This window comes from Gavia stellata, chromosome 5 (genome assembly GCF_030936135.1).
Source record: "Gavia stellata isolate bGavSte3 chromosome 5, bGavSte3.hap2, whole genome shotgun sequence".
Classification (NCBI taxonomy): domain Eukaryota; kingdom Metazoa; phylum Chordata; class Aves; order Gaviiformes; family Gaviidae; genus Gavia; species Gavia stellata.
Window position 1 is genome coordinate 19,125,515 of NC_082598.1, and position 26,858 is coordinate 19,152,372.

General features: G+C 38.8%; 1 protein-coding gene across 5 annotated transcripts in view; it reads right to left on the reverse strand.

Annotated features, from left to right (window-relative positions):
• Positions 1 to 250: 250 nt before the first annotated feature.
• KCNIP4 (potassium voltage-gated channel interacting protein 4) overlaps positions 251 to 26,858 on the reverse strand; it is a 361,068-nt gene continuing 334,460 nt past the window's right edge. For 4 of the 5 annotated variants that reach the window (XM_059817596.1, XM_059817595.1, XM_059817594.1 and 1 more), the window contains 6 exons: positions 23,925 to 23,994; positions 18,075 to 18,145; positions 8,077 to 8,184; positions 6,847 to 6,951; positions 6,451 to 6,513; positions 251 to 298 (listed from right to left, as the gene is read on the reverse strand). In XM_059817596.1, the coding sequence (XP_059673579.1) occupies positions 251 to 298; positions 6,451 to 6,513; positions 6,847 to 6,951; positions 8,077 to 8,184; positions 18,075 to 18,145; positions 23,925 to 23,994 (465 nt within the window). Of the gene's footprint in view, positions 299 to 6,450; positions 6,514 to 6,846; positions 6,952 to 8,076; positions 8,185 to 18,074; positions 18,146 to 23,924; positions 24,034 to 26,858 lie in introns of all 5 variants that reach the window. The other variant, XM_059817597.1, reaches the window with a different exon arrangement.

The following is a 26,858-nucleotide window of genomic DNA, read 5'->3' on the forward strand; positions in this document are numbered from 1 at the left end:
GGGTTTGGAGTAAAAACCTGACTTTTCAGAACAATCTTGTTAACTAAGTAGCCACTGTTGAAGTGCTAAATTGTATACTTTAGAAAGTTTTTTTGGGGGGAAAAGTTTATAATAAAAAATTCATTTGCATAATACATCTCTCAGTGTAAAGCTGAGTAATTTTATTTATGATGAAGTGGGAAATCCATCTTTTAGATAATGTTGCAGAATAGCTCATATTTCTCCATTAGCTGTAGACCTAATGTCTTCATTAAATCACATTTTCAAAGAGCTGCATGGATCGCATTATATTCTCATCCTGTAAAAAGACAACAAAAAAAACCCCAAAAATCATACACCATTACAAATGTAGTTGGCAAATATCTATAGTGAAATTGGGTAGAACTAACTGTATTGTAGTTAACGACAACATTATTTTTCAGCTTGTTTGGAGAAATTGTTAGCCGGAAAAGGCTGTTAATGGATCTATGCTGAAATAGATTTTTGTATATATTAATTAAACCAAAACTATGATGTCAAGAATACAATAGCATGTTAAGAAAATTAAGTCTTTAGTATTTCAGAGGTTATAAGTTTATATCCAGTATAACAAAATACATGTAGACAATAAATACTCAAGGAATAATTGTCATATCTGAAGTGTGAATCTGTACATAAAATTGCTAGTCCTGTGTATCATACACAGGAGCCTTTTTGCAATTCTAAGGCATCCTATTGAATAGCTAGGGATGACTCTAAAATAAAATAGATTAATATGTGCATCTTTGTATGAACCGAAGAATCAGTCAATTCCGCAAGTATCACCGCAACACTCCGACTCCTCAGCTCAGATTTTTTGTGTGTTCACATTGAAAGATGCTGACTGCTTTCCCATGCTACTTCTGCTTTCTGATTGCTTTGCATTAGGTAGGTAACAAAACCTTCAACTTCCAAGTTCTGCATAATGCTTACTGATGCATCACTCTGTACTCCAGTTTTTATCAGTAAATAATGCTGATCAAATAAGCACATCAGTCAGGAAAAAAATAATTTTTTTGTAACATTTACCTTTCAGTGTATAGAAGAAAAATTTTACTCGCAGTAGACCATATCTGGTGGCGCTTCTGGACCAACAGGTGGTTGCACAATGCAATATATATACACAATACAAGAGTACCTTTAAGAAGACGACTACATTCTTACTACATTTAAGTAGCAAGAATACATGCTCATTTAGCATTTGCTGGTCTCCACTGTAATCATCCTCTTTTTTAATCTGAATGCACACTATTTAGTACTTTCTTGAGAGATAATCTAGCCACCTTTAATTCTACTGAATAAAAAGACTGAATTTGATAGAATATTTTAGGAAGTTTCATGAAAGAGGCATAAACCCCCCACTTCTTAGAAAGATTATCTCATAGTATTCTCCACTACTGAAATGTATGTAGGCCTTCTGTACGTTAATGTTCCAATAACACATGATCAGTATCAATTTCCAGTTAAATTATTCACTGTTCAGTCTAGTAGGTGATTTGGTTTGTAGAAAATGACAAGTCTGAATAATTTTCTTAATTTATATTACGAAACATGCACGGTGGGGTTTTCATCTTTGATTCCGTATGTCATCTCAATTGCTGTTGCTGTAAGAAGTGATCTGCGCATTATTTTGTGCTGATAAACTAACTTATGAAAGCAATGATATGTAATTTAAAATAAATCTGTTATGTAGGTTAATGCTTAAAAAGTTTGTATAGGAAATTTCCTGTACAAAATTACTAGAAATTAAAATAGACTAACTTTTTCCCACTGCATTGTTTTGAAACATCAATATAACATTGAAGATCATTGACTAATGTAAGGTTAAAGTTTGGTTTAACTGGAATCATTTGTCATTTAATTATTTACAAATGCTTTTGTATATACATTGCCAACTAAGCTCAGCAAATGTTCAAAGCAAACAACATGTTCTTAATTTAGAAACAGTGTTTTGACAGTTCCAAGCAATTTTCTAATATATGTATAGTCACTAATGAAACTAGTAGTTTTCTAAAATCAGTTCTATATTTCTGAAGTTTGCTCTTTCTATACAGAAGACTTCCAAATGCCCCTCTTTTAGTCAGTCAAACAGGAAAAGTCTTCACAAGAAAATATAGCTTTGTCATAATATTTGGAACATGGTGACTGTTAGTAGCTTTTTTTCCCCATCTTAAAAAAAAAATAAAGCAGATGCTTGCATTAGAATTCTTTGACAAGTGTATCTTTCTCATTTGCCTCTTTTTTCCAGTACATTTTTCTAAAAAGTTTTTTGTAATAGGTTTGTTTAATGATTCCTAACTCAAGACATTAGGAGGTGTTACTGCATATGAAGCATAGTCCGTATGAAGCATAAAACATGGATGAATGAGCTTAGCCAGATCTGACCTAACTTCAACCCAACTTTGAGACGGCTGCTTTGTTTTCAGGCTAGCCCAGAGCCATCAGCATTGTGTATGGAATGGCTTACTCCTGCAGAAAATCTCTATCCCAGAAGTGTTTTTATCATTATCAGAAGGACCTTTAAGTCATTTAGCCTGACATTCACCTATACATGCCTTAGTCCTTTGCCTCTGTTCTTCATGGTGCTGCTGTAGATAGGCAGCAATGCCCAAGTCAGATCATTTTCCGCTAGCAGTGAAAGGAGACAGGTAAGGAACTGGGTAACGCCTAGACCTTGAGTTAGCTACACTACTGTTTCCCAAGACCTATCATCTCTGCTATTTGGTAACTTGCACAAAGCAGGACAGACAGCAGCTGCTTTCTGGGACTCAGTCCAGCACACTTAGAACAGGATAGTCCATCTCTCCTGTGGGAGCAGGGAGACTCCTGGAGCCTGGGTGGCAGGCTGGCATTCAAGCACATGAGTATGCAGGGTGGGGAGGGCAGGGGAATCGGGTCATACACATTCCCTGTCCAAGATAGAGGGAGGATGAGGGAAAGCACCTTTGCTGTCCTTATTAATCATGGGCAAAGATAGGTCCTTATACCCAGTGACCAGAAAAGACCATGCTCAAAGCCTGAATGCTCTGTAATTCCCTGCATAACTGCTTAACACTTTGTGAATGGACAGGCCATTCTTTGCATTGGGACTGTGAATTAAGAGTCTTGAACCTGCTGTATACCTCAGGCTGTACAGTGCTGCTGCATTGATAGTTGTGCCAAACCAGTACTCAGCACAAGGAGGTGATTTTAAAAAAGGCACACGCATGTACAGTGAGTGTTTAAAGAACACACCAGAGGCTCTTGATACTACAAAAAAGAAATCTCAGGAACCTGTCCCAGGAACCTGAATTGGAGCCTTTGTATTCAGATATGCTCTGCTGTGTTCCTTCTTGGTCTTAAAGTAAGCATGCCATGCTTTCCCTAGTTATGACAAAACACCAGTAAAAGGGATGCACTTCTAAGACCCACTAATTTGTCTTCCAACTCAAAATAGAGGAATGGCAGTTCTCAGAGGCTGGCAACTCTTGCCTGAGAAATCATTCAAAGAAAAGGCTTCTGCAGCCTTTCGCTGGCAGAACAGGCTTCTAGTCTGTTTTAAGATGCAAACTGGAGGGGATCTGAGCTTTGGAGTTTGGTTGAGGGTATTTGGTAGTGCTTGTCTCTTGGCACTGTTTTGACTCTAATCTCACATCTTGAGCTGAAACCTAGGGGCTGTCAAAAATATCCTCTGTATACCTTTAGCATATTTTCAGGTGCACCAGATGCTGGCTGCCATATTCATCAATGGGCGTTCCCATTCCAAGGTCTGAGGTACAGTCATTTGTTATGCAAACTGGCAGGAAAGGTTTTGAGATGTGCTCTAACATCAGCCTTAATGCCAAAGGAGGGTTTGTAGATGAGGAAGCCACCATAGCTGTCAAAGCCTAAGGAGCAGCAGGCATGCTGTGCCCCTATCCTGAATGTCCTGATCCTGGTAAATCAAAGGTAATAGTAGAACTAGCAGTTCTCTCTAGAGAGAGGACCAAGGATAATTAAAGGTGTGGACTGGTTTCCCTAGGAGGAAAAATTGATTAAGTGAGTACTTTACAGCTTCAAAAAGAGGTACTGAATGAAGGGCAATAACAATAACCAATGTTTTTCCATAACATAAGAACATATGGAAAACATAAAGATAGTGCATGGCAGGTCTAAAAACCAGGCAGATTTACTACAGGAAGGATCACAGGATCATTTAATTTTGGTGTTGGCATTGTTAAATGCTCATGAAAGATGAGGCTCCTCACTCCTGGAGTGATGTGACTTACTGCCTGCTGAGGAAAGAAAGGAACCTGAACCTTACCTTTTTAGATCAGTCTCGTACCCATTAGGATATTAAAAAAAGGTTTTCCTACAGCTATGTCTTAAAAGAAAGCAGCCACTACTGTCCTTTGTGAAAAATGTAATCCTGAAAAGGCTGAAGCCACATTAACTCCTGAATCAATTTTCTTGAAGGACTTGGATTGAATCCTAACCCCAAACTCATTTCTGAAACCAAATCCTGATATAAACATGAATTACACACTTTGCAGCTCAGAAGTCTTAATAGAAGAACAGGTCTTAGTAGGTAGAGAGACAAAAAAATTAGGCGGTGAGATACTTTTTGTATGAAAAAACATTGCCATTTTTGAAGTTAAAAGCAAGTGAAGGTGAGGTAAGTGGCAAGATGAAAATGGTGTCTCCGTCATGCAGTGGTTTAGAAAGCATCTCTCTCACATGTATTCTGAATACTCAGAAGAGGTAAATAAGAAATTTTCTAACAGAACTGAGAAACTGCGAATCACATTGGAAAAGGAGAGCAGGCAAATCCTTACTGAAGGTGCCAGTTTTCTTTGTAAATTAATCACTCAGCCCATCACCATAATGGCTGTCATATCCAGATTAATCATTCATTTAATTTCCAGAACTCTGCAGACTTCAGCTGGGAGATAAATGTCATCTCTGTTTCAGATGATCACTCAGCTTTAGCAAAGCAAATGCCTTTCTTTCCTATTGAGCAAGACTGACAAGCTAGAACTATGGTCAATGCAATAGAGCACTGCCGACAGATAAGACACTATCCAATATCCATTGCTAAGGATATACAGAACAGCCACGGTTAGAAGAGCTGTTGTCTTTCTTTCATCCCCCAAAATCAGTGGATTAAAATAAATCAGAGAATCACTTACTAGATAGCTGTGCTCATGAGAGCAATCCCAAAGAATAACTACAAATGCATATAAAAATTTACCAATTCTAGAGCATCTTCGCTATTTCCTGTCCAGCTTTCCCTATTCCAAATGGTTATAAATCTATCACTCCCTAATGGCATTTATCTTGCTAGTCATCTTCTCTCCTGTCTCTTATCTACTACTCTCTTCTTGGTATAGGAGATAAGAAGCAATACACACAGGCTATATTGCTGGTCTGTGTCAGCTTCGTATTAATCAGAGTCAGCCTGGACAAGGCCAAGGCATCAGCAGAGCATTACTATGATTCAGTATATTTCTCACTGTAACAAATGGTGTTGGTTTTATTTGCCATATCATTTTGCATAATGTAATCAAGCCTATCTTATCACTAAGTCTAATGTGACACTTCACTGTACATAACAACCTCTTACCATGCTAAAGACTTGTCATCATTTTGTACTATACCATGTTTCTTGTGTTTTTTAACTCACAAATTAACTGACAAATTAACAGCAGTTCCTTAAATTTCTGAGAATACAACTTATCTTTCCTCGTATCATCTCCTGGTCTGAGAGCAAGCCAGTTTCTGAAGGGCAGAGGAGTGAAATCAAGCTGTAATTCCTGCTGCAGAAGTTTATTCTCATTCCTGGCTCAAGAGGCAATGAGCTGCTTTCAGCCGTTGAAGAAAATTAACAGCCACCTGGGTAGTGTAAACACTTGCAATTGATAATCACAATCAGTTCTCACTCCCTTGCCTTGAGAAAATTTGCCTGCTGTTAACTCCTGCTATCCAACACTTTCCAAGCTCCTTGCGCTCTCCCTTTCTAAGGCCTCCAACAGGTCATGACTCACTGTTTGAGAAATGCTCCTATAGGTGATAAATTGTCAAGCAATATTATTATTATTGCTGTGACTATATGCCATTTGTAACAGGAATGTGTTCCCCAGTGTGGGCAGAAGTTAGAAATAAATATTTAGCTGAATGTGAAGAAACTTTTTGCTGTCAAGTACAAACAAAATGCTGTTAAAAAGAGAGGGGATGCAGACACAGTTGTCTAATAAGCAATGACAGCTTGTATATAACATGTCTACTACGGATTCAGGTCACAAATTTATTTACGTTCTTAGTGTTTTTGTATAATAGTGTACGTACATACCCTACCTTGGGAAAATACTGTCCCTGATATTGGGATTACCATCACTATCACTCCAGAAATCTGTGTAGCACTAGGATAGCATTAGCCAACAGATACAGGTTCAATACTTATCACTGGGTGCTTACTTTCTGGCAGCTCTCGATGAATTCGTCTATGGTAACTACTCCGTCTTTGTTTTTGTCCATTTTCTGTTCAGAAAGAATAAGAATGTATGTTTATGCTCCTGAAATCCTGTGTAAGACAAGTCCTTTTTATTATTCATTTCAGTTATGTGTCAGCCTAGGAACAACCAGGCAAAAATGCTCTAAAGATGTAGTAAGTGATATACTAGAATAAGCTTAAGGAGCTTATTGTTGAAAAAACAAGGTGTAATGAGTAGATCTGAGAAACTTGGGATGGAACCACAGACAAGAAAAAGAATTACAAAATTGGTAGAATATGCAATGCTGTTACAACAATGAAAATCTTTCCATACCTGCTAACAGAGCAGACTTTTTGGCTCCCTATGTTACTCAACCCACCTGGAAAAACGTTTCCACGTGTTGTCTAGGTGCATCCTCCTTGAGAACAGGATAGGTACATTTCCCCATCATATCATATATTGCTTTCATGATATCAAGCATTTCCTGAAGAGAAAAAAATATTTCTGTGTAATGTAAGGTGCGTTGCAGACACTGCTTTGACTCAGAACACATAAATTACTTTTAGGATTTACCTTTTAAAATAAAATTTTGAGATTGTGCCTGTTATTTTATGACTGAACAGCTTCAAGAAGGAACTACTGTGTTCCTAGAAATTCTAGCATGTTTGTTCAGCTTTCATAGATAAACTTGTTAAATAGATGCAGATGTATGATTTTGATTTTAAATTATTTAGAATATGTGCAAGTTCGTGGATTGTGGGAAGAATCTCTGGACGTCTTGTGAATAAAACTAAACAGGAAAAGAAGTTTTGTAACACCAAGTGAATGGTCAAAGCACATCAGCTTCTTACAACTAAGTTTTCCCTAGAGAAGATAGAAACACCCATGCACACACCTGCATATATGCAAAGACTCCTCCTTTTATATCAAAAGCTTTGAATTTTCTTAATAGAGTGGCTTGTAAAAACTATAATAAGAATTATAAAAAAAAGTCATCTGCCAGTATGCTGAGAAATTATTGAATAGATAGCCTTTTTATAATAATCACAAAGTGTTTTTATACAAGAATAAAATTATAAGTGTAATATATGTATTTACACAAATACCCAATTTTGAAAAACCATATATTTTTATGAAGGCACTCATTTGTTCCCACTGTAATTTAAGTATGTGTTTAAATCCTTGCAGAGTGAAAGATGTAGGAATCTTTTTATATAAATTCTGTGTCAAGTAAAAGTTTTTAGAAGTAGATTTAGAAAATGCGTTAACAGTTGTGGCCCACTTAATTCTTTTTTGTCCAAATATCCTACTGAACTACTTTATTCTAGTGACTATGTGCCAATACATAAGCATAAGTTGAAGCCAAACATTTCTGTACCTGGAGAATTCTGACCTTTTACAATTTCTGTGATGATTTTCCCTTTTCAATCTTTATATATCTCTTTAAAACGAGAAAATTACTTTATTTTTTAGCATGTCTAGTTTCATAATATGTTAGATGTTTATTTGTTAACATGTCTGATTTGAGAATGAAGCCATTCTTCTTTGAAAGCAGGACTTATATATGCACCCTTTAGTTTCAGTGATTAGTGTAAAAAGTAGACCTTACCTCTTTAGTTATATATCCATCCTTATTTATATCATACAAATTGAAAGCCCAGTTCAGTTTCTCCTGTACTGTCCCTCGGAGTAGAATTGAGAGACCCATAACAAAATCCTAAATAGACAAAAGGTCTTGGTCAGTTTGGAACTGAGCAGTTTTTCACAAACACTCAGAAATCCGGAATAATGCATTTGTCAGAAGCACGGAAGTCTGGAAAGATGGGTTGTTTCTTTCTTTTGCTTCATAGTAAGTGTTAAGGATTGCTGGTTATTTAAATAATTAACAGTCTATGCACTGTATGCTACACTCATAATTAAGTAGTAAATTAAGTAATTTTCTATAAAATAAGCCATAATTTTCTGTTAGTGGATTTATCCTCTGAAATGCCTCACATAAGCAGTTGCTGTTGAACTTAAAACCAGGGAAAAGCAATCCCCATGGTTTAATGGTCCAAAAAAAAAGCTTAGGTGGGAGTTAGATTAATCCAAGCACAGGAGACCAATTTTGGGAGAACTATCTACTAAGGAACATTAAATTCTTGTTAAATCTATACCTTGTTGGAAGTAGAATATGTGGTTCCCAGACCTCTTAGATCAGTCTGCTGCAGTCAACATTTGAAACTTTGTGTACGCTATAGTACACCTCAATACTTAAACCTTTTATTGGAAATATGATAGGGAATAATATTTATTATATGTCCATGTGCCACCTTAATGGTTTTGTGACCTGCCAGTGCTCTATTGCTGTAAAGCTATTCTACAAAAATAAATCAGATTACTTTTGAGATTATTTATATATAGTACTTGGTTATAGATTTTTGTTTCATAATTAATACTCTTTTGACAGCACAAACCTCATGTACATTTAGTGAGCATCATTCAGGTTGGATGTGTCATCACCTGTCTTCTGTAGTTCTTAGCATGTTAACTCTTTTTTAAACAATGGCTTTTTTTCCCTGTCTCCTCCACCTTTTTCAATTTGATAAGCTTGTAAACCCATAAGCCTGTGAAATTGTCACCATAATAGGTTGAGCAGAATATGGCAAGAGCTTATATTTAAATGTGCATTTCCACATCATTGGCAAAGACATGCAGGAAGTCTTAGAGTAACATTAAAGAGACTGTAAAAACTGAAAAATTTCTTATCTGTACCAGCAAAGTTTATGCATTTCCTCAAAACAGGAACAATGGAAAAGACTGCACTGAGGTTAGACATAAATCACAAAGGTTTGATGTACCACACAGACAGAAAAGTACACCCAATACAGCGAAGCATACACAGATATCACAGCCTCAGATGGTCTGGTAGGCACAGACAGCTCTTTCGACAGCTTCAGTCTTTTTAACAATTCAAGTTGTGTGCTCTGGGTTTTCTTAGTCTGTCATAAATTTCTGTGTTATTGTTATATGTGCCCTTTGGGGTAAATGGGTACATGAATCTTGAAAGAGTTTTGCTGAACTTGTCTACATCTCCATGAATAATTGAGGGTCACAGGGTTAAATCTCCAAACAGCTCTTTAACAGTGTACTAGTAAGTATTAAAATGTTCAAGAAATTCAGAACAGATTTGATCACATTACAGCATTAGGAAATTAACCTTCTTAATTCAGTACCATTTCTTTACATCTTTTCTGCAGTTTTACATTCTTGATATAGCTTTTCCTGAAGTCCTTTGCAAAGGTCTCCATTAACTTTATTCTCTTAAAGTATTATATTTCAGAACTCTGAATTTATTTTTAATGTCACCAGCAACATTTTTGCATTTATTCTATCTAAACCATATCTGTTTTTCTTTTCATGATTGATTATTTCTCTTTCTTCCTTTCTTTGATGCACTACCCATATATTAGCTGGCTTCCTGGCATCATTTATATTCCTATTTGCAAGGCTGCCCTTCTATCATCAGTGTTAAAAACCATGCATCAAAAAAACCTTGACCTTATGCTGGTTTGCATAGGACTGAATGTCCTTATAAAAGCTGAGACAACTTAAAACCTTCTAGACGTGTGCTCTAAACTTTTCAAGAGTGGGTCATCTCCTTCCATATTGCATCAACATGTGCATCAACATGTTTGGAAATCATACATAGTTCAGTTCGGGTGCATTGCCTTTGTCCGAGTATTGTGCAGAAGTCCATCTCAGGAACGATAGAAAGGACTTACCATAGGACGAAGTTGTGATGACTTGAATAAGGACCAGTTAGGATGGGGTATTTCTACATACTTATTTTCATGCAATTAAAGAATATCGCAGTAAAATCATACAGAAATGGAAAATCTGATTCAATGGACATAGGCTAAAACCACAGGGCATTTTGGGCTAGGTCCTCAAAGAGAAAAAGGCTCTGCATGGTGGAAGGCAATGTGCCTCTCAGGAGCATGATAGCTATGCTGGCTGTTAAGCTAGTAATCCTGTGCAGGATGCCATAATAAAGCAACAGTACTTAGGGTAGCAGCTAAGCTCAGAGAGCATCTGTCTATATGCTTGTTACCACCAACTCACTGACACTTGAATCAGGCACACCATTTAGCACGGAGCATGAACCCAAGTCCCCACTACAGTATTAGTGTACCCAGATTTGCTTTCCTTCCTAGTTTAGACATCTGATTTCTGGAGAGAGGGGGATTCTACTTTTAGAGCCTATTTATTTTTGAAGCAAGATTCACAGTACTGCTCGGACACTTACATCCCCTAAGGATGCCAACACTGTCCACTGAGAGGGACAGTCCTGCTCAGCTGTGCACCTAAGGAAAGGCGCATCTGATCTGGGGTTACAAAGGAGCCTAAAACTCTGGAGGAAGTCTAGACTGAGACACAACTCTAGGTCAGGTCTTTCTTCAGTCTGTGACAGCAGAGCTAGAAGCACAGAAGTCTGTGCTTTGGTACTTGCCTTTACTCCATTCCACAGCTTCTTATTTCCAACTTTCTAGCTTCTTGCTGAGCAAGACCTCAATTCTTGCTGAAAACCTCAATTAAATTCCAAAGTCTCCTGTGCCTAACTGATTCTGCAAGAAAGGGGGATGTCTCACTGAAGGGTTGCGAAATGGAGCATCGTTGCACCAGTATGGGAGAGTCTGTGTGCTCAGTATCACAGCCTGCCCACATTTCAGTTCTGCACTAGAGCTATATAGAGCCTCAGGTTGTGACCTAGGCTTAACTCCTATTTGTTTGTTTTTCCAGCAGTGATTAATTATCTCTTAGCAAGGTTGTTGATGACTTTCTGATTGCTTTATCCCTCAGTAAATCTTTGGGGAGAACTAGTTCATTAATAAATTAATTAACAAGCTTAATATGTGCTATCTTAAATCCATGGGACAGCTTAAAATTATTCCACCTGATCATGTGTTCCTTTATGTCTTGTTCAAGGCCAGAAGAAGTAGGTAGGCAAGGACCTAAATCCATTTGTGGATTTAGCCCTTAGGATTTTGGAAAGGAATCAAGTGATGAATGTTAGTCACAGAAGAGGTGGAGCCCTGGTGCACGTAAAACTAAGGTCACTAAGGAGGAGCTGCTGTTAAAAGGAAATACATTGCTTTGCAGCTGCTTCATACCAGCTGGTATTAAAATGCTTATGAGATCACCACTGTCTGAGAAAAATTAGCTCATTTCCTACATGACATGAACAAGGCTTTTTGTATTGAACACAGAGAATCACAATTGGATACATTCATTAAGCTGCTACCCTTATATTACTGCCTTGGAGACAACGACCGTTTATCACTGTTATTATTAGTGAAATACCAAAGTTGTGTTTGATCTTAAGACATAAAATAAGATATAACAAGGTAGGTTAATTCCGGACTCTCCTATGGAACTCAGTTAACATGCTTGTTAATTAATTAATCAGTGTGTCGTGCTTTAAGCCCAGCTGGCAACTAAGCCCCCCACAGCCGCTCACTCACTCCCCCCCAGGTGGGATGGGGGAGAGAATCAGAAGGGTAAAAGTGAGAAAACTCGTGAGCTGAGATAAAGACAGTTTAATAGGTAGAGCAAAAGCCAAGCAGAGAAGCAAAGCAAAAGAAGGAATTCATTCCCCACTTCCCGTCGGCAGGCAGGTGTTCAGCCATCTGCAGGGAAGCAGGGCTCCATCACGCGTAACGGTCGCTCGGGAAGACAAACGCCATTACTCCGAATGTCCCCACTTTCCTTCTTCTTCCCCCAGCTTTATATACTGAGCATGACATCATATGGTATGGAATATCCCTTTGGTCAGCTGGGGTCAGCTGTCCCGGCTGTGTCCCCTCCCAATTTCTCGTGCACCCCCAGCCTACTCGCTGGTGGGGTGGTGTGAGGAGCAGAAAAGGCCTTGACCACCCAACCAGGGCGTAGAAGCCAATGAAGCGTTCTACAAGCGACTGGCAGAAGCCTCACAGTCGCAATCCCTTGTTCTTGTGGGGGACTTCAACTTACCAGATGTCTGCTGGAAGTATAACACAGCCGAGAGGAAACAGTCCCGGAGGTTCCTGGAGTGTGTGGAAGATAACTTCCTGACGCAGCTGGTAAGGGAGCCTACCAGGGAAGGTGCCCTGCTTGACCTACTCTTTACGAACAGTGAGGGTCTGGTGGGAGAAGTGAAGGTCGGAGGCCGTCGTGGGCTTAGCGACCATGAAATGACAGAGTTTTCAATTTTTAGCCAAGTAAGGAGGGGGGTCAGCAAAACTGCTACCATGGACTTCTGGAGGGCAGACTTTGGCCTGTTCAGGACATTGGTCAAGAGGGTCCCTTGGGAGACGGTCCTGAAGGGCAAAGGGGCCCAGGAAGGCTGGACCTTCTTCAAGAAGGAAATCTTGAAGGTGCAGGAGCAGGCAGTCCCCATGTGCCGTAAGAAGAGCCAGTGGGGAAGACGACCGGCCTGGCTGAACAAGGAGCTTTTGCTGAGGCTTGGGGAAAAAAAGAGAATTTATCACCTCTGGAAGAAGGGGCAGGCAAGTGAAGAAGAATACAAGGACCTCGTTAGGTCATGCAGGGAGGGAATTAGAAAGGCAAAAGCCCAGCTAGAGCTCAACCTGGCCACGGTCGTGAGGGACAACAAAAAATACTATAAATACATTAACAACAAAAAGAGAGCCAAGGAGAATCTCCATCCTTTACTGGATGCGGGAGGGAACATTGTCACGAAGGATGAGGAAAAGGCTGAGGTACTTAATGTCTTCTTTGCCTCAGTCTTCAATAGCCAGACCAGGTATCCTCAGGGTATCCGTCTCCCTGAGCTGGAAGACAGGGATGGAGAGCAAAATAGGCTCCCCATGATCCCGGAGGAAGCAGTTAATGACCTGCTATGCCACCTGGACACTCACAAGTCTATGGGGCCTGATGGCATCCACCCAAGGGTGCTGAGGGAGCTGGTGGAGGAGCTTGTCAAGCCACTCTCCATCATTTATCAACAGTCCTGGTCAACGAGGGAGGTCCCGGATGACTGGAGGATTGCCAATGTGATGCCCATCTACAAGAAGGGCTGGAAGGAGGATCCGGGGAACTACAGGCCTGTCAGCCTGACCTCGGTGCCAGGGAAGATTATGGAGAGGCTCATCTTGAGGGCGCTCACAGGACACGTGCAGGACAACCAAGGGATCAGGCCCAGCGAGCACGGGTTCAGGAAAGGCAGGTCCTGCTTGACCAACCTGATCTCCTTCTATGACCAGGTGACGTGTCTAGTGGATGAGGGGAAGGCTGTGGGTGTTGTCTACCTGGACTTCAGCAAAGCCTTTGACACTGTCTCCCACAGTATTCTCCTGGAGAAGCTGGCGACTCGTGGCTTAGACAGGTGTACTCCTCGCTGGATTAAAAACTGGCTGGATGGCCGAGCCCAGAGAGTTGTGGTGAATGGAGTTAAATCCAGCTGGTGGCCGGTCACAAGCGGAGTCCCCCAGGGCTCAGTTTTGGGGCCGGTCTTGTTTAATATCTTTATCGATGATCTGGATGAGGGGATCGAGTGCTCCCTCAGCAAGTTTGCAGACGACACCAAGTTGGGCGGGAGTGTTGATCTGCTCGAGGGTAGGAAGGCTCTGCAGAGGGATCTGGACAGGCTGGATCGATGGGCCCAGGCCAATTGTATGAGGTTCAACAAGGCCAAGTGCCGGGTTCTACACTTTGGCCACAACAACCCCAGACAACGCTACAGGCTTGGGGATGAGTGGCTGGAAAGCTGCCCCGCAGAAAAGGACCTGGGGGTGCTGGTTGACAGCTGAAGATGAGCCAGCAGTGTGCCCAGGTGGCCAAGAAGGCCAACGGCATCCTGGCCTGTATCAGAAACAGTGTGGCCAGCAGGAGCAGGGAGGTGATCGTGCCCCTGTACTCGGCGCTGGTGAGGCCGCACCTCGAATGCTGTGTTCAGTTTTGGGCCCCTCACTACAAGAAAGACATTGAGGTGCTGGAGCGTGTCCAGAGAAGGGCGACGAAGCTGGTGAGGGGTCTGGAGCACAAGTCTTATGAGGAGCGGCTGAGGGAGCTGGGGTTGTTCAGTCTGGAGAAGAGGAGGCTGAGGGGAGACCTTATCGCTCTCTACAATTACCTGAAAGGGGGTTGCAGAGAGGTGGGTGTTGGTCTCTTCTCCCAAGTGACGAGTGACAGGACTAGAGGAAATGGCCTCAAGTTGCGCCAGGGGAGATTCAGAGTGGATATTAGGAAAAAGTTCTTTACTGAGAGAGTGGTAACACAGTGGAACAGGCTGCCCAGGGAGGTGGTGGAGTCACCCTCCCTGGAGGTATTCAAGGAGCGTGTGGATGTGGCATTGTGGGATGTGGCTTGATGGGCATGGTGCTGTGTGGTGTGGGTGGGGTTTTTGTTGGGAGGTTTGGTTTTTTTGGGTTTTTTTTTTTTTGTGTGTGGTGGTTTTCATGGGTGGGTGGGGTTTTTTTTTGTGTGGTGTGTTTTGTTTTTTTTTTTTTTTTTTTGTGTGTGTAATGGTTGGACTTGATGATCTTACAGGTCTTTTCCAACCTTAGTGATTCTGTGATTCTGTGACTCTGTGTAAGCACTGCTCAGCAGTAACTAAAACATCCCTGTGTATCAACACTGTTTCCAGCCCAAAGCCAAAACACAGCCCCATACTAGCTGCTATGAAGAAAGTTAACCCTATCTCAGCCAAAACCAGCACATAGTGTAAAATTCTTAGGTAACAGTTGTGGAATAAAACAATCAGAAAATCATCAACAACTTTGCTAAGAATTATTAATCATTCTTTGGAGAAACAAATACAAGTTTGTTTTTGATTAAAAATGACAAAAAGCTTTAAACATGTCCATTGCATTTGGGCACAGCTTTGTACTTTAAGGCACTGAGAATTGGTGGAATTACTGAATGTCTTTCCTCTCATCAAGGTCACATTTAGAATAGCCTTAATATTCATCTACAACAATCTAATACTGATTTGGATATTTGCATGTGGGTGCAATGTGCTTTACCTTTGCCTATATATCTGAAGTTATTTAGCCTCAATTTTCCTGACCGTGTAAATAGACTTGAGGCCCAGATCTTAATTTTGGTTCAGTTGCAATATTCATGCAGCAAGTGGAAACTTTGCTTTCACATCTGTCTCTGATGGAAATAAGAACTTCAGTTCACTAATATGCCAAAAGAGCCCTTCAATAGCTGGGTCATTAGGTTTTTTGAAACTCTGTCCCTCATATTAAAGCAAAACTAGTTGCAATAACTAATGAAGTAAGTTAGTCTCAAAATTGATACAGTCATGGGATAAGGAGAAAGAGATTCAAGCAGCTAGTTTGTTGCCATGAGTTTGTTTTTATGCTGCATAAAATGCTTCTGTTGGAGAGCCTGACTCTTACCAGAGAGTATACACATCTAGGTATGACATAACCCTAATGACATAGCAATCTCATCAAGCAATCTCATCCAATGAAGGCGTGTGTTTAAGTTGTGCTAAAGTCCAGCGCTTCATTGTTGATGGTTGAAAAATTGAGGAAAAAAGAGTGAAAAGCTGGAACAAATTCTCTCTTCTTCCCCACAACTCCAGCTACCACTGCTTCATTAGAAAAAGGAGAGTGCAACACTCAAAAAATATCATTCTTTCCTACATTCTTTCAGTACCATTTCAGTTTTTCATATCCTTTTTACATATAAGAGAGCCAAAAAGTGTTTTTCATCATAGATCATTATATTAAATTGTATTTATTCCTACACTTGGATGTAGAAAGTAAACTGGGATGAATGATTATTCTCTAAATTTTTAAATCACACCCTTTTTCTCCATCTTTTGTGCTGTTTTTTTTCTCATGGAAATTAGAAAGCTAGAGCATGGATTGGTACAGAATGAATATAGTGTAGTTGCATCTAGGATAAAAAGGATCAGGAAAAAAATTACGTGATTGTATTTTTCGCATTTCACAATAACTACTTTCACATGATTGGAAAAAGCCTAAACATTTTTAACATAAGGAGGATGCTTTTAGAATGACTATCATACAGTTTGTAAGTATGATGCTGCTACACGGTACAAGGACACAGAAGAAAGAGTCTTTTGACAGCAATAAAATTATGCTGGATTCCCGATTAGTGCAAATAATACCAAAGTGTGGATGACTCTGTCTGAGTCGATATTGAACAAAAGTAATCAGGAAATGTCTGTTTTGGCAATGAAAAAAACACTGCTTCTTTTATTTTTCTGCTTTATTTTATTCCAAAGCTTTTTTGTACACAGACCTGCACTCTGAGATATTCAAATCCCTTAAAAAGGGCTTCATATCTACTGCACTTCTTAAGGCTTTGTGTCTGAGATGCAAATGTCAACAAATTGTCCAGGAAAGATACAAAAGCCTATTTTGTTCTCATTATTCTTAATGATAACAGCAGAAATACTTCCTAAATAACTGATGCTAAAAATGTTTTCTCTCATTGCCTCTGCTGTTGCTGATTTGACCAGAAGGATTCCTTGTAGAATTAATTTACGTACAGAAGATGTGAATAAAACCTCCATTCCTGCTTCTAGTTTCACATGGAGTCCATTGATTTCAGCTGCCCAAAAAAAGCTAGATGGGGTTCATGTTTTTTTAAATAAATGCAAATAGTCCCCAACAAAATGATCTGGTTATAGTCCCAGTTGAGGTATAGATTTCTGATGGCAGTGCACCTGCTTGGCGAGGCTTCTCCTCCCATATTACATTAATAATAAAGCAATGAAAATGCTGTTAGAAAAATTTCTGTCAGACCTCATAACATCATTCACTCAAGTAAATCATAAAAACATGTATAGAACATTTAAACAAATTTAAAGTGGGTGTATTTATCACAATCCAATCTCAAGTTGTAAGGATATCATTCGTCCATTATAAACAAAACAAAACAAAGCAAAACATGAAAAAGCAAACATAGCCTTTTGCAAATGAACTGAGGGGTTTTTTTAATTTTATAGCTTAAAATAATGGCTCCTCCACAGTATTTTGTACAACCTGATTTCGTATAAACTATTGCAGTGAGTTGCCCTTTTTACCATGTTATTGCATTGATGATATCATCCTTTGCAGGTCATGGCATCGGCCTTAGCAGGGAACGGCAGAATTTTGAAAACAGATTGGACAGTTAAATGGAGGAAGGATGAATTTCAAACTTTTGTGCTTTTAAATTCATTTGCTTTAAAGCCTTTTTTTATAGAGACTTCTGGAAACTAACAGAGTGTGTGAGCAATCCTGTTTTGTCTGAGTCATCCCCATAACATTAGTTGTAGCTCAGAGTCCTTCTCACCTTGCAGAGGGAGGGAGGAAGATAAGCATTATTTTATGTAACTTGCGTATAAATTGGGTTACCTTTTAAATGAACAGATTTATTAAAATATTACATAGCAGCACAGTCTGAGTTACCATTTTCGGATATACAATTGTAAAATAATAATAATAATAATAATGACTTTTGATAATACATTGGAAAAACTTGAGTCACATAAGCTAAATTTTTCATAATGTGAGCCATATAGTAAAAGCCACCAAACTGGACTTAATTACAAGGAATGGCAAATTATTCAACTGCAGAAAAAAAAGTAACAGCATCACTTACCTCAAAACTTACAGACCCATTGTGGTCAGTGTCAAATGCATTAAACAGAAAATGTGCATAAGTTGTGGAATCTACAATTTAAAACAGTAAAAATAATTCATAGTAAGCACATCTTATTTCATTTAATTTCATTCCCTGAAAAAAATTTGATACTAAGATATATTTTGGTACAAAAATTTGATAGCAAGACTAAATTTTCAATTCAGTTTAAGCCTCTTTTTTGGCAGGGGAGGAGGGATAAATTATAGGTGCAAGTATGTGGGTAGCTACACTGTTAGGAACAGAGAATCTAAAATTCTAGTCTAGAATACCTTCATTCATTTTCCTTCCCGTTTCTACTAATCACTGATATCTGAATGAATAGCAAAGAAGTCTTATCATTGTACTCTGAAACAGCCTGTGTTAATGGGAACACTACTTTATCAGTTAAATGACCTCGACAGGGGATCCATCTCACATGTTAAAGAAGAAAAATGCATTCATTTGTTCACTTTAAATGAGGGAAGCAGACACTACCATCTGTGCATGTGGCATATCGTTTTTACTCTGAAGACAGGCCTGTTACCCAGGTTGAAGATGATCTTGTCAGAAAGCTGCTGCTGCACTCAGGTCCTCTGCTCACCCACAGGGGAGAAAAAATCCTGTCCAGAGAAGCAGATTCTTAAAGCTGGTTTGCTGCTTAGTTCCCATGACCATCATATGAGAGCTAGGTGCTTAAAAACCTTGGAAAAACTGGCTGTGACTAACTGAAGTGGTCAGTAAGATTCTGAAAGATGACCTTAAACAAGTGACCCCTTCACTAATTATTTGTATACTTTTCAAACCTACTGACTAGTGCATATCGACTCATTTTAGAAACACAAGACAGCATGAATCTAAATCTGTCGAGTCCCTAAGGTTTTCTAAAGATCCATCTTTCCATTTCCACTGAATGCTTTCTGAGAGGCACAACCTGCTCCAGAGTAATATATTGTAAAGAGAAAACTTCTCCAGAGACTGCCCTGTTGATGCGAGGTACAAGCTGCTGGGGTTGTGGGAAGTCAGCTTTCCTCAGTGTCTTTTCCCTCCCTCAAAACTACGGAAATTAGTGAGGGCCGAGGTACTGTTTACTTTTAATACTCATTGCTTTGCTCTTTCCGCTTCATGTATTTACATTAATTTTAGGTTAATTAACATTAACCTCACAAACTTTTAATAAAGTGAGAAGTGATATGAAATCTGTGTCCCCCTTGCAGGACAAAATCCCCCCATCATGGGAAAGCCTCATCAGTGCTGAGATGCCTTTTTTCTGATTTCTTGGCACTAAACCATTTTACCTTTCATATTAATCCTGAAAACCATTTTTTGTCACAGCCCAAAATATTGTGTTGAATTAAACTGAATGATAGTCTTGGGTCACTCACCTGAAAAGCCACCTTGACCCCAGAGAACCAAATATTACCAAAACTCAAAACTTTGTACTTCACAGATTCAGAACTGATATTAGTAAGTAAAGTCTCTGGTCTTACTTCAATACGTTAAAATGTGAAATAATTGTAACAAGAAAAAACTCTGCAACCTTTAAACCCTATGTCTGTTAATGCACTTTCAGAGAATTAAAAATCCCCAAACCACTATTGAGATATTCATTCATTCATCCATGTATCCAGTCATCAGTGTAATTGCTTAAGCATGGCCTAGCAGACCAATTCCAACTTTAACTGAAAAATGTAAATTTGTTTACTTCAGTTTATATTTAGGATTTTAATAGTCATATTTTCTATAATCTACTGAGTCTTCTGTTGTGCAACAGACTATACTATGCAAACCATCTTCAGGGAAAAAACATATTATAGAGGTATAATTACTGTAAACTAAATTTTAAATAACTTCCCATTCTCTTGGCATTAATTTCTTAAAAACATGTGAAGTATTCCTAATTATTTTTCTGTAGATTTACAGAAAACACAAAGGTTAACCCAAAGGCTTTTTATTGTTTGTTGCCCATACACGATACAAAATACTACTCTTTTTGTATGATGGTATATGAAAAAAAAAATCTCTAGTTGAAGACTCTTTTCTTTCTAGTAACCCCTTCTGAAAAAACAAATTCAGAGGGTTTTTTTTCAGGGTGGTTTGTTCAGGCAATTCTGGTCTGAAATTTTGCCTTCAAAAACACTGCAGGATGGGGTACACTAGTCTTTTAATTAGAGCTACTTAATGTGATTTCCCCCTGCCCCCGCCCCCCTAAATCTTGAACATTAATCATGTTAGACAAAAGCTTAGCTTTTTAAATAAAATATGTTTTCTTTTCAGGGATCTGATATCATAACTAGTAGGCTAAATTGCTATTTTGACAGGTTGAGACAGGAACAGATATTAAATCAGAATTCCTTTGAAATATACCATTAAATCTTTTTAAACATCAGAGACAAAAAATGGTAGTCATTATACATCTGAGAGTATGTCTTATCAAACCAGGAACATAATCTGTTCTGTTCATAACTGAGGAGGAGTGTAATAATTATTCAGTGTCTGGATTCTTATCTACGACCTGCCTGGCTGAAGAACAAATCCCAAGTTATATTTCAAGCAATCCATTGCATGAACAAAGGGGGGCCTATTCATTCACCTGTATTTCTAAAAAGAAGTTACTGGAGTGCCTTTCTGGCGTGGAAAGCTTTTTATAAAGCTACTTCTGCCTTTTAAAATACATCAATTTTACCGCAGTTCTGTGTCATCTCCTCTGTTACTCTTACTGTGGCTCCCTTATCCTCTTTCTACTCCTCCTGTTCCTTATCCTGGATAGTCTTGACAGTCTCTTGGTGAAGCGACTTGCTGGATGACATTGGAAAGGCTTCGTCACTCTGAAGCTTAAAATCTACACAACGTTATTCTGTTTGCTCAGCTATGAATTCTTACAATGATACATCATGCTGTATCTGGTTTTGCATTTCATAGATAATTGGGACACAGATCTGCATGTACGGCACGTTTTAATTTGGGGACAACTTTCAAACTTTTTTTTTCCTCTTTAATATTCAGACATACATAAAACCAATATTTTAAGAGCAACTGAAATTTAAAGGCCTCAGCTGCACACAATATTTTGGCAATACATTCAAAGATTTAAGTATCCAGTCTAGCTGCTTAACTAGACACTTAAAATATGACAATCTCACCCTGTTGTTAGCATGCAGGGATATGAAAATACAGACAATTAATTGGGCTTTGAAGATGCCTTGACTAATGTGAGGAACAAAGAATAGACTTTGGCTCCCGTACCTCTCAGAAAATGGCAAAAGTCAACACAGACACCTACAAGACAGCACAAAACGTATACAAAACAGTCCAAGTCTCAGTGGGCCCACAGAAATTAAAGGATTACTGATGTGAGCTGTTACTCTTCCAAGGAGATTCAGCTCTTCTGCTGTTTAAATATTTTTCCTGAAATTTTAAGGAAAACAACATAAGGCTTTCACATTTGTTTGTGCTGTCTTTGTGGACTGCTAAGGCTGCACGCCGTTGCGTGGAGGCCATGGAGGATGGGGAGAGGAAGGGGATAACTTCTGATGGTCACTTCTCAGTGCTCTTTGCTGAGACCTCTGAAATGGCTTTATTGAGAAAGTTAAAAATGCTGTTACTAGTACACAACAACATCTGTTACTGAGAAGTGAATTATCTGGATTCAATACTTTTCTACCCTGCTAAATATCTAACTTTTTACTGTATTTCACTGAAATTAAAAGAAGCAAGAAAAAAAAGCCTATTTTTTTTCAGAAAAGTGTAGCTCCCATGTTGCAGATGAAGTAATGACATTGTTGAAATTGCAGCTAATAGCGTAACTGTGTGCCCCTGTAATGCAGTATTGTCATTTATACAGAGCTTGACCCCGGACGGAGGCTCGTCAGCTTGTAGCTTTGTTTCCCGTGGTTTAGCTGTGACAGCAGTCCTTCGAACTGATCAGGTTTCTAAGACTGATTGGTTTTACTTCTGCGATGCAGCTATAGCTTTATACAGGTAGCAGAAACAAGCAGTTATTCTATGTAGAAATAGATATTTACGACTCTAACGTAATGATGCAGTGGAGAGAAGAACTTTTTGCCTTGTACGCTAGCAGAGGCCTTGAGCAGCAGCGAGATGGGATGCAGAGCAGAGGAGAGCAGGTGTGTGATGAGAGGGGACAGGGCACAGGCTGGCACTGGAGACCCCACAGCTATAAACAACTCACCCATGCTCAGTTAAAGAAATGCAGGTGGGGAGCTGGACAAAAATGGTTTTAGGGATAGCAAAGTGAAGAAAGAAATAATATCTAACACATGTAAAAGGTACCACCTATAATAAATTTGGATGTAATGTGGAGCTGCAAACCAATGGAGAAAAAGAAGGGTGTAAAAATGTGTTAACAAACGTGTAGATGTGACCCTAGCGAGAGGTCATCCTAGAGCAAGGAAGAAGAAAGCACCAACATGAACGTCCTATTCCTCCCAGGGAAGTACTCCAGATGCTGACAGTCCACTGCAGTCCCCACCTCCTCCCCCAAATGATGCCACTGCCCTAAAGGCCCAGAGGAGCAGCAGAAGGGTGAGCATTAACACCAAGAAAAGGGATAGAAACGAAGACTTGAGTATATATCAATACTAACTACATTAATATTCTTTCCTTTCTGTAACAATCAGGTCTGGACTTACAAAGATTAGGCTTTTAAGATTACATTTATTCTAACAATACATTTTATCTTTACTCGTATAAAAGGTGTGCTTTCTCTTTGCCCGCATGCAATTTTGAGTGTAACAATAGGAAATACCATCTTTTTTAATTAATTTTTTAATTGTAGTAAAGGTGTAGTAAATCACATGCAGAGAATTATTTTCACTAGCCAGGGTAACTAAAAACATAATATCTGAAACTGTAATTGTTAGCCTGGTTTAAAAGCTTAGATACAGAAATGATCAGTAGGCAGGTCAACTCTTTTAGCCTTTTGTTCTTCCCTATTGAGTGTGCCTACTTGTTAAGGATTTCAGTGACGGTAATCCACACTGAATGCTGCTCTTTACCTTCTAGGTCTTTATTCAAAATAAAACTAATTGGGAGATGTTTTGTTCCTACCAATTAAGTGTGGGTTTTTTCAAATACAAGTGAAAAGAAAGAGCTATGAACAGTCCCAGGGAAACATGGAAATTTCAAGAGCTGTGGGAGAAGATGAAGAGGCAGGACTGAAGAGCTGTAGGAGAATATGAAGAGAGAGGACTGAATGGTAAAAGCAAGAGGAAGAAAAGAGATTAAAACAATTCAAATTAAAAGAAAATCCGAGGTTCAAGGCAAAAAACTGCTATACATTTTTGTGTTGCCTTCACTGCACTAAAAGGTAATGAAGATACAGAAATCAATGAAACCCCTGGAAATTAATTAATTGAAATTAAGGTTAGCAAAAAAAGCCCTCATTTAAGTAGAGAAACCCCGTAGAAGTCAAGGGGGTTCTGCCATCAATATTAGAGGGTATCTGTAGTGCCTCCTACAGTTTTCATTCCTACTGTGAAAGGTTTTGTGGAATAAAAGAGAATGGGGAAGACTGTGTAGAAAGTTAAAAATGAAATAACCTACTCAGAAAAACCTGGTTTTCAAAAGTACCCAAACACAGGTAGTAACTTCATAAAAGAAGACTGACTTCTTGTAGATATCATTGCATTTCATTCAGGAATATATACTTTAAAATGTGTCCAGCCATCAAGGAAGTACCCCATGGGTTTAGACAGAGCTTGAGAAAACAATCTTGTTAATTTGAAAAACAGGCTCTTTTGTCAGACTTAGGAACTAACAAACATAACTCTCCGTACACTGTAGTACTAATTACGTCTGCCAAGTACTCACCTCCTTGTGGAAAGAACTGAGAGTAAATCTCTTTGAAGGTTTCTTCATTGACAACACCGCTGGGGCATTCCTGAAAAAAGTGAAAGACAAGAAATGAATAGCATCCAAACTGGTTGAGTCAAGACATATGTTCATGAGACTGTGCAGAACATGTATGGGACTCTAAGACTTTAACATGCTGCAAGAGTCTGATTTTGCACTTTCTACCAAATATTAATGCATTAAATATGTGTCACTTTGAAGGACCTTCCTAAAGAGTTCCCATGGGACAAAAATTTCTTCTGTGCCATATATCTCAACTTCAGTCTTGAGACCTGAGTGACAGACGTGAGCAGCAACCACTCTGCTGCAGTGCGTGGAGGTATCAGTGTCACTGCGGGCCATGGGTGGTCACTCCTGCAGCCACAAGCAGCACTCGCACTGTATAGAAACCAAGCAGGAATGTAAACTGCATTTGCAGTTAAGTGTTACTGATACAACATCCAGTCATATTCTACCTGAGGAGTTACAGTCAACGAATTCAAAACAGCCTGTCACAGAAGATCTTACTCAAACCTTGCATATTTTTCTGCCTCTTTACATCTTGTTCATAAACTGAAACATGTAAGAAAGAATAAGCAGAAAGTGTCAGAGCAGAGTGATTACAGAGAAAATGAAAGGAAGTGAAGAAGAAAAAAGAGGATCAGAGCGGTGAGTTTACAAAAATGACTTATGTAAAGCGGAAGGAAAAGCAGAAGGAATACTGTATTGTTTACTAAGTCATGCATAAAAATCGAAGACCAAACAGCTGACTTCTGGTCCTGAATTTGCCAGACTGAGCAGATGACTTTGGGCCATGCACTTAATTCCTTTTTGCCTTCTTTAACGCAGAGAATGAAAAAAGTCTGGCAAGCTCTTTAAAAGGAAAGTATTTCTAGAAACAAAGGTAAGAAAGAAAAGACAAATTAAGTGTTAAGGTTAATATATTTTTTTTTGTCCATTGCTGTGCCATTTGGACTGATAGCTCAAAATTACGTGCTCCCATTCATAAACTGGAGAAAGGAAATAGCTTTGAATGAAGATAAAGAACAGTATAACATCTTTTACCAGTGTAGTAACAGCTTTTCTCATGAGAGCAAACGATATTCCTATTAGATCAAATGAAGAGCATTGAGATATTCATAGTTTTGACAGCTAAGAAACGAATAGTACCAGCTTGCTAATTGAGAGATGAATGCACCACCTGAAAAATGTATGTCAGATCTGTAGATCTAGGATTATTTTGATTTATGTCGCTTATCCTCAGCCAGAATCAGCTCTTCCCCATAACTAAGCATGTGCAAACACATAGTAAGAAATAATTCTGTTCAATGAGAACAGACAGACAAAAAGCAGTCATGGAGAGAGAAGTACGAAATTATTTGTTCCTGGTCAACGGAGGCTGTCACTGATGGAGGCAGAATTAGAGCACAGGTCTTGGTAAGACCAGATATATACTGACTGTTGGGCCACACTGCCTTTCAAACCAGAGCCTTTGGGGAATGAGGGGAACAGTGAAATGCATCTAGCATCTCTACCCTTTGGCAGGTAAGGAGCAATCTGTTAATTGAGGCAGCATCTCCCTGCCTGTCGTGTCTTTGGGTGTGAGGGCATTCTAAAACATCTCTCTCTACTTTACCAGCTTCCCAAAAAGACTGTAATCAGATGGTCTAGCGTCTCTGTAGTCCCCAACAGGTTTACCACACTGCTTGTCTTTTTATGTGAAGCCTGTTGCAGCTGTATAAATGCATGCAAAAGAGCAGTATTTTTACTTGTGTTTGGAAGTACAATACAGAAAACATCAGTGAAGTGTTCAGATACTCACAGATGTAACAATACAGTCATTAAATGTAGAAAGTATAACAAAGGTATTTCATAAGTTACTTGTCTAAGCATACATTGGTATATACTCTACATCATTCCCAGACCTGCTCAAGGAAGAATAACCCAACCTTCTCCCTGAGATGGGTGGGAGTGTGAAAGGACAATGCAGTATTTTAGCATTTAGCAAAAGAAGCCGTGACGTCTTTCTGTTCTGCATGTAATTTCTTTTCAGACAAAAAGCTAGGCACATTTTGAGGGAACTAAAAAGAAAACCTGTATATTGAATTTGTACAACTCAGATTTTGCATTTTATTTTCTTTTTCTAAGAAGCTTAATAAGTAATAAATGACAAAATGTGCTGATACGTTCATCTAACTCTGTGGCTTATTAACATGTAAAACAATTTTTCTACCTTTTCCTTGGATGAGAAAGACATTCAAAATATACTCATTTTGCAAAGAGTGCTCTCCCCTTTTTTACGGGAAATGCCAGCAACTTCAACTGTGTCTGTCCTTAGTCTGAAGCTGTGAAGAATAAGACTCCCATTTCCTGACTGCATTTAAATGTTATGATGTTAGATAAGAATTAAAGGTACTCTGGAAAAAATTGTCTGATTTATTCTTTGTTAATTCAAAATAAGTTAGCAGCTTGCTTTTAGAGAAACACATGATCTACATACCTCATTTAAAGGTAGTACTTTTTTCTGTCACTTAATGAACTCCAGTTTCACCATACTGTTTGAAAGAAACACTTGAAAACGCAACCTTCTTTCACAAAATTGTGTATTAGTAGAGCCTTTTGAATTTATCTAGGTTGACCCTATGTATTTTCCTCTGCTTTACCATAGCATTGCCAGTAACACCTTACCTTTTCCATTCTTGGAGATCTGTAATAATGGTATCTTAAGGACATTCATTAAAAATCTGTGCTGCTGGCCAGTTACTCTTATCAGAAATATTTGGTTGAAACTTTTCTTTCTTTAGCTTGGATCTTTCCTCTGAGACCATACAAGACTGTGAACACTTCTCTTCTTAAATAATTTTAATCTAAATATATATGTAGCCAACATCATTTACCTCCAAGACTGCTCTT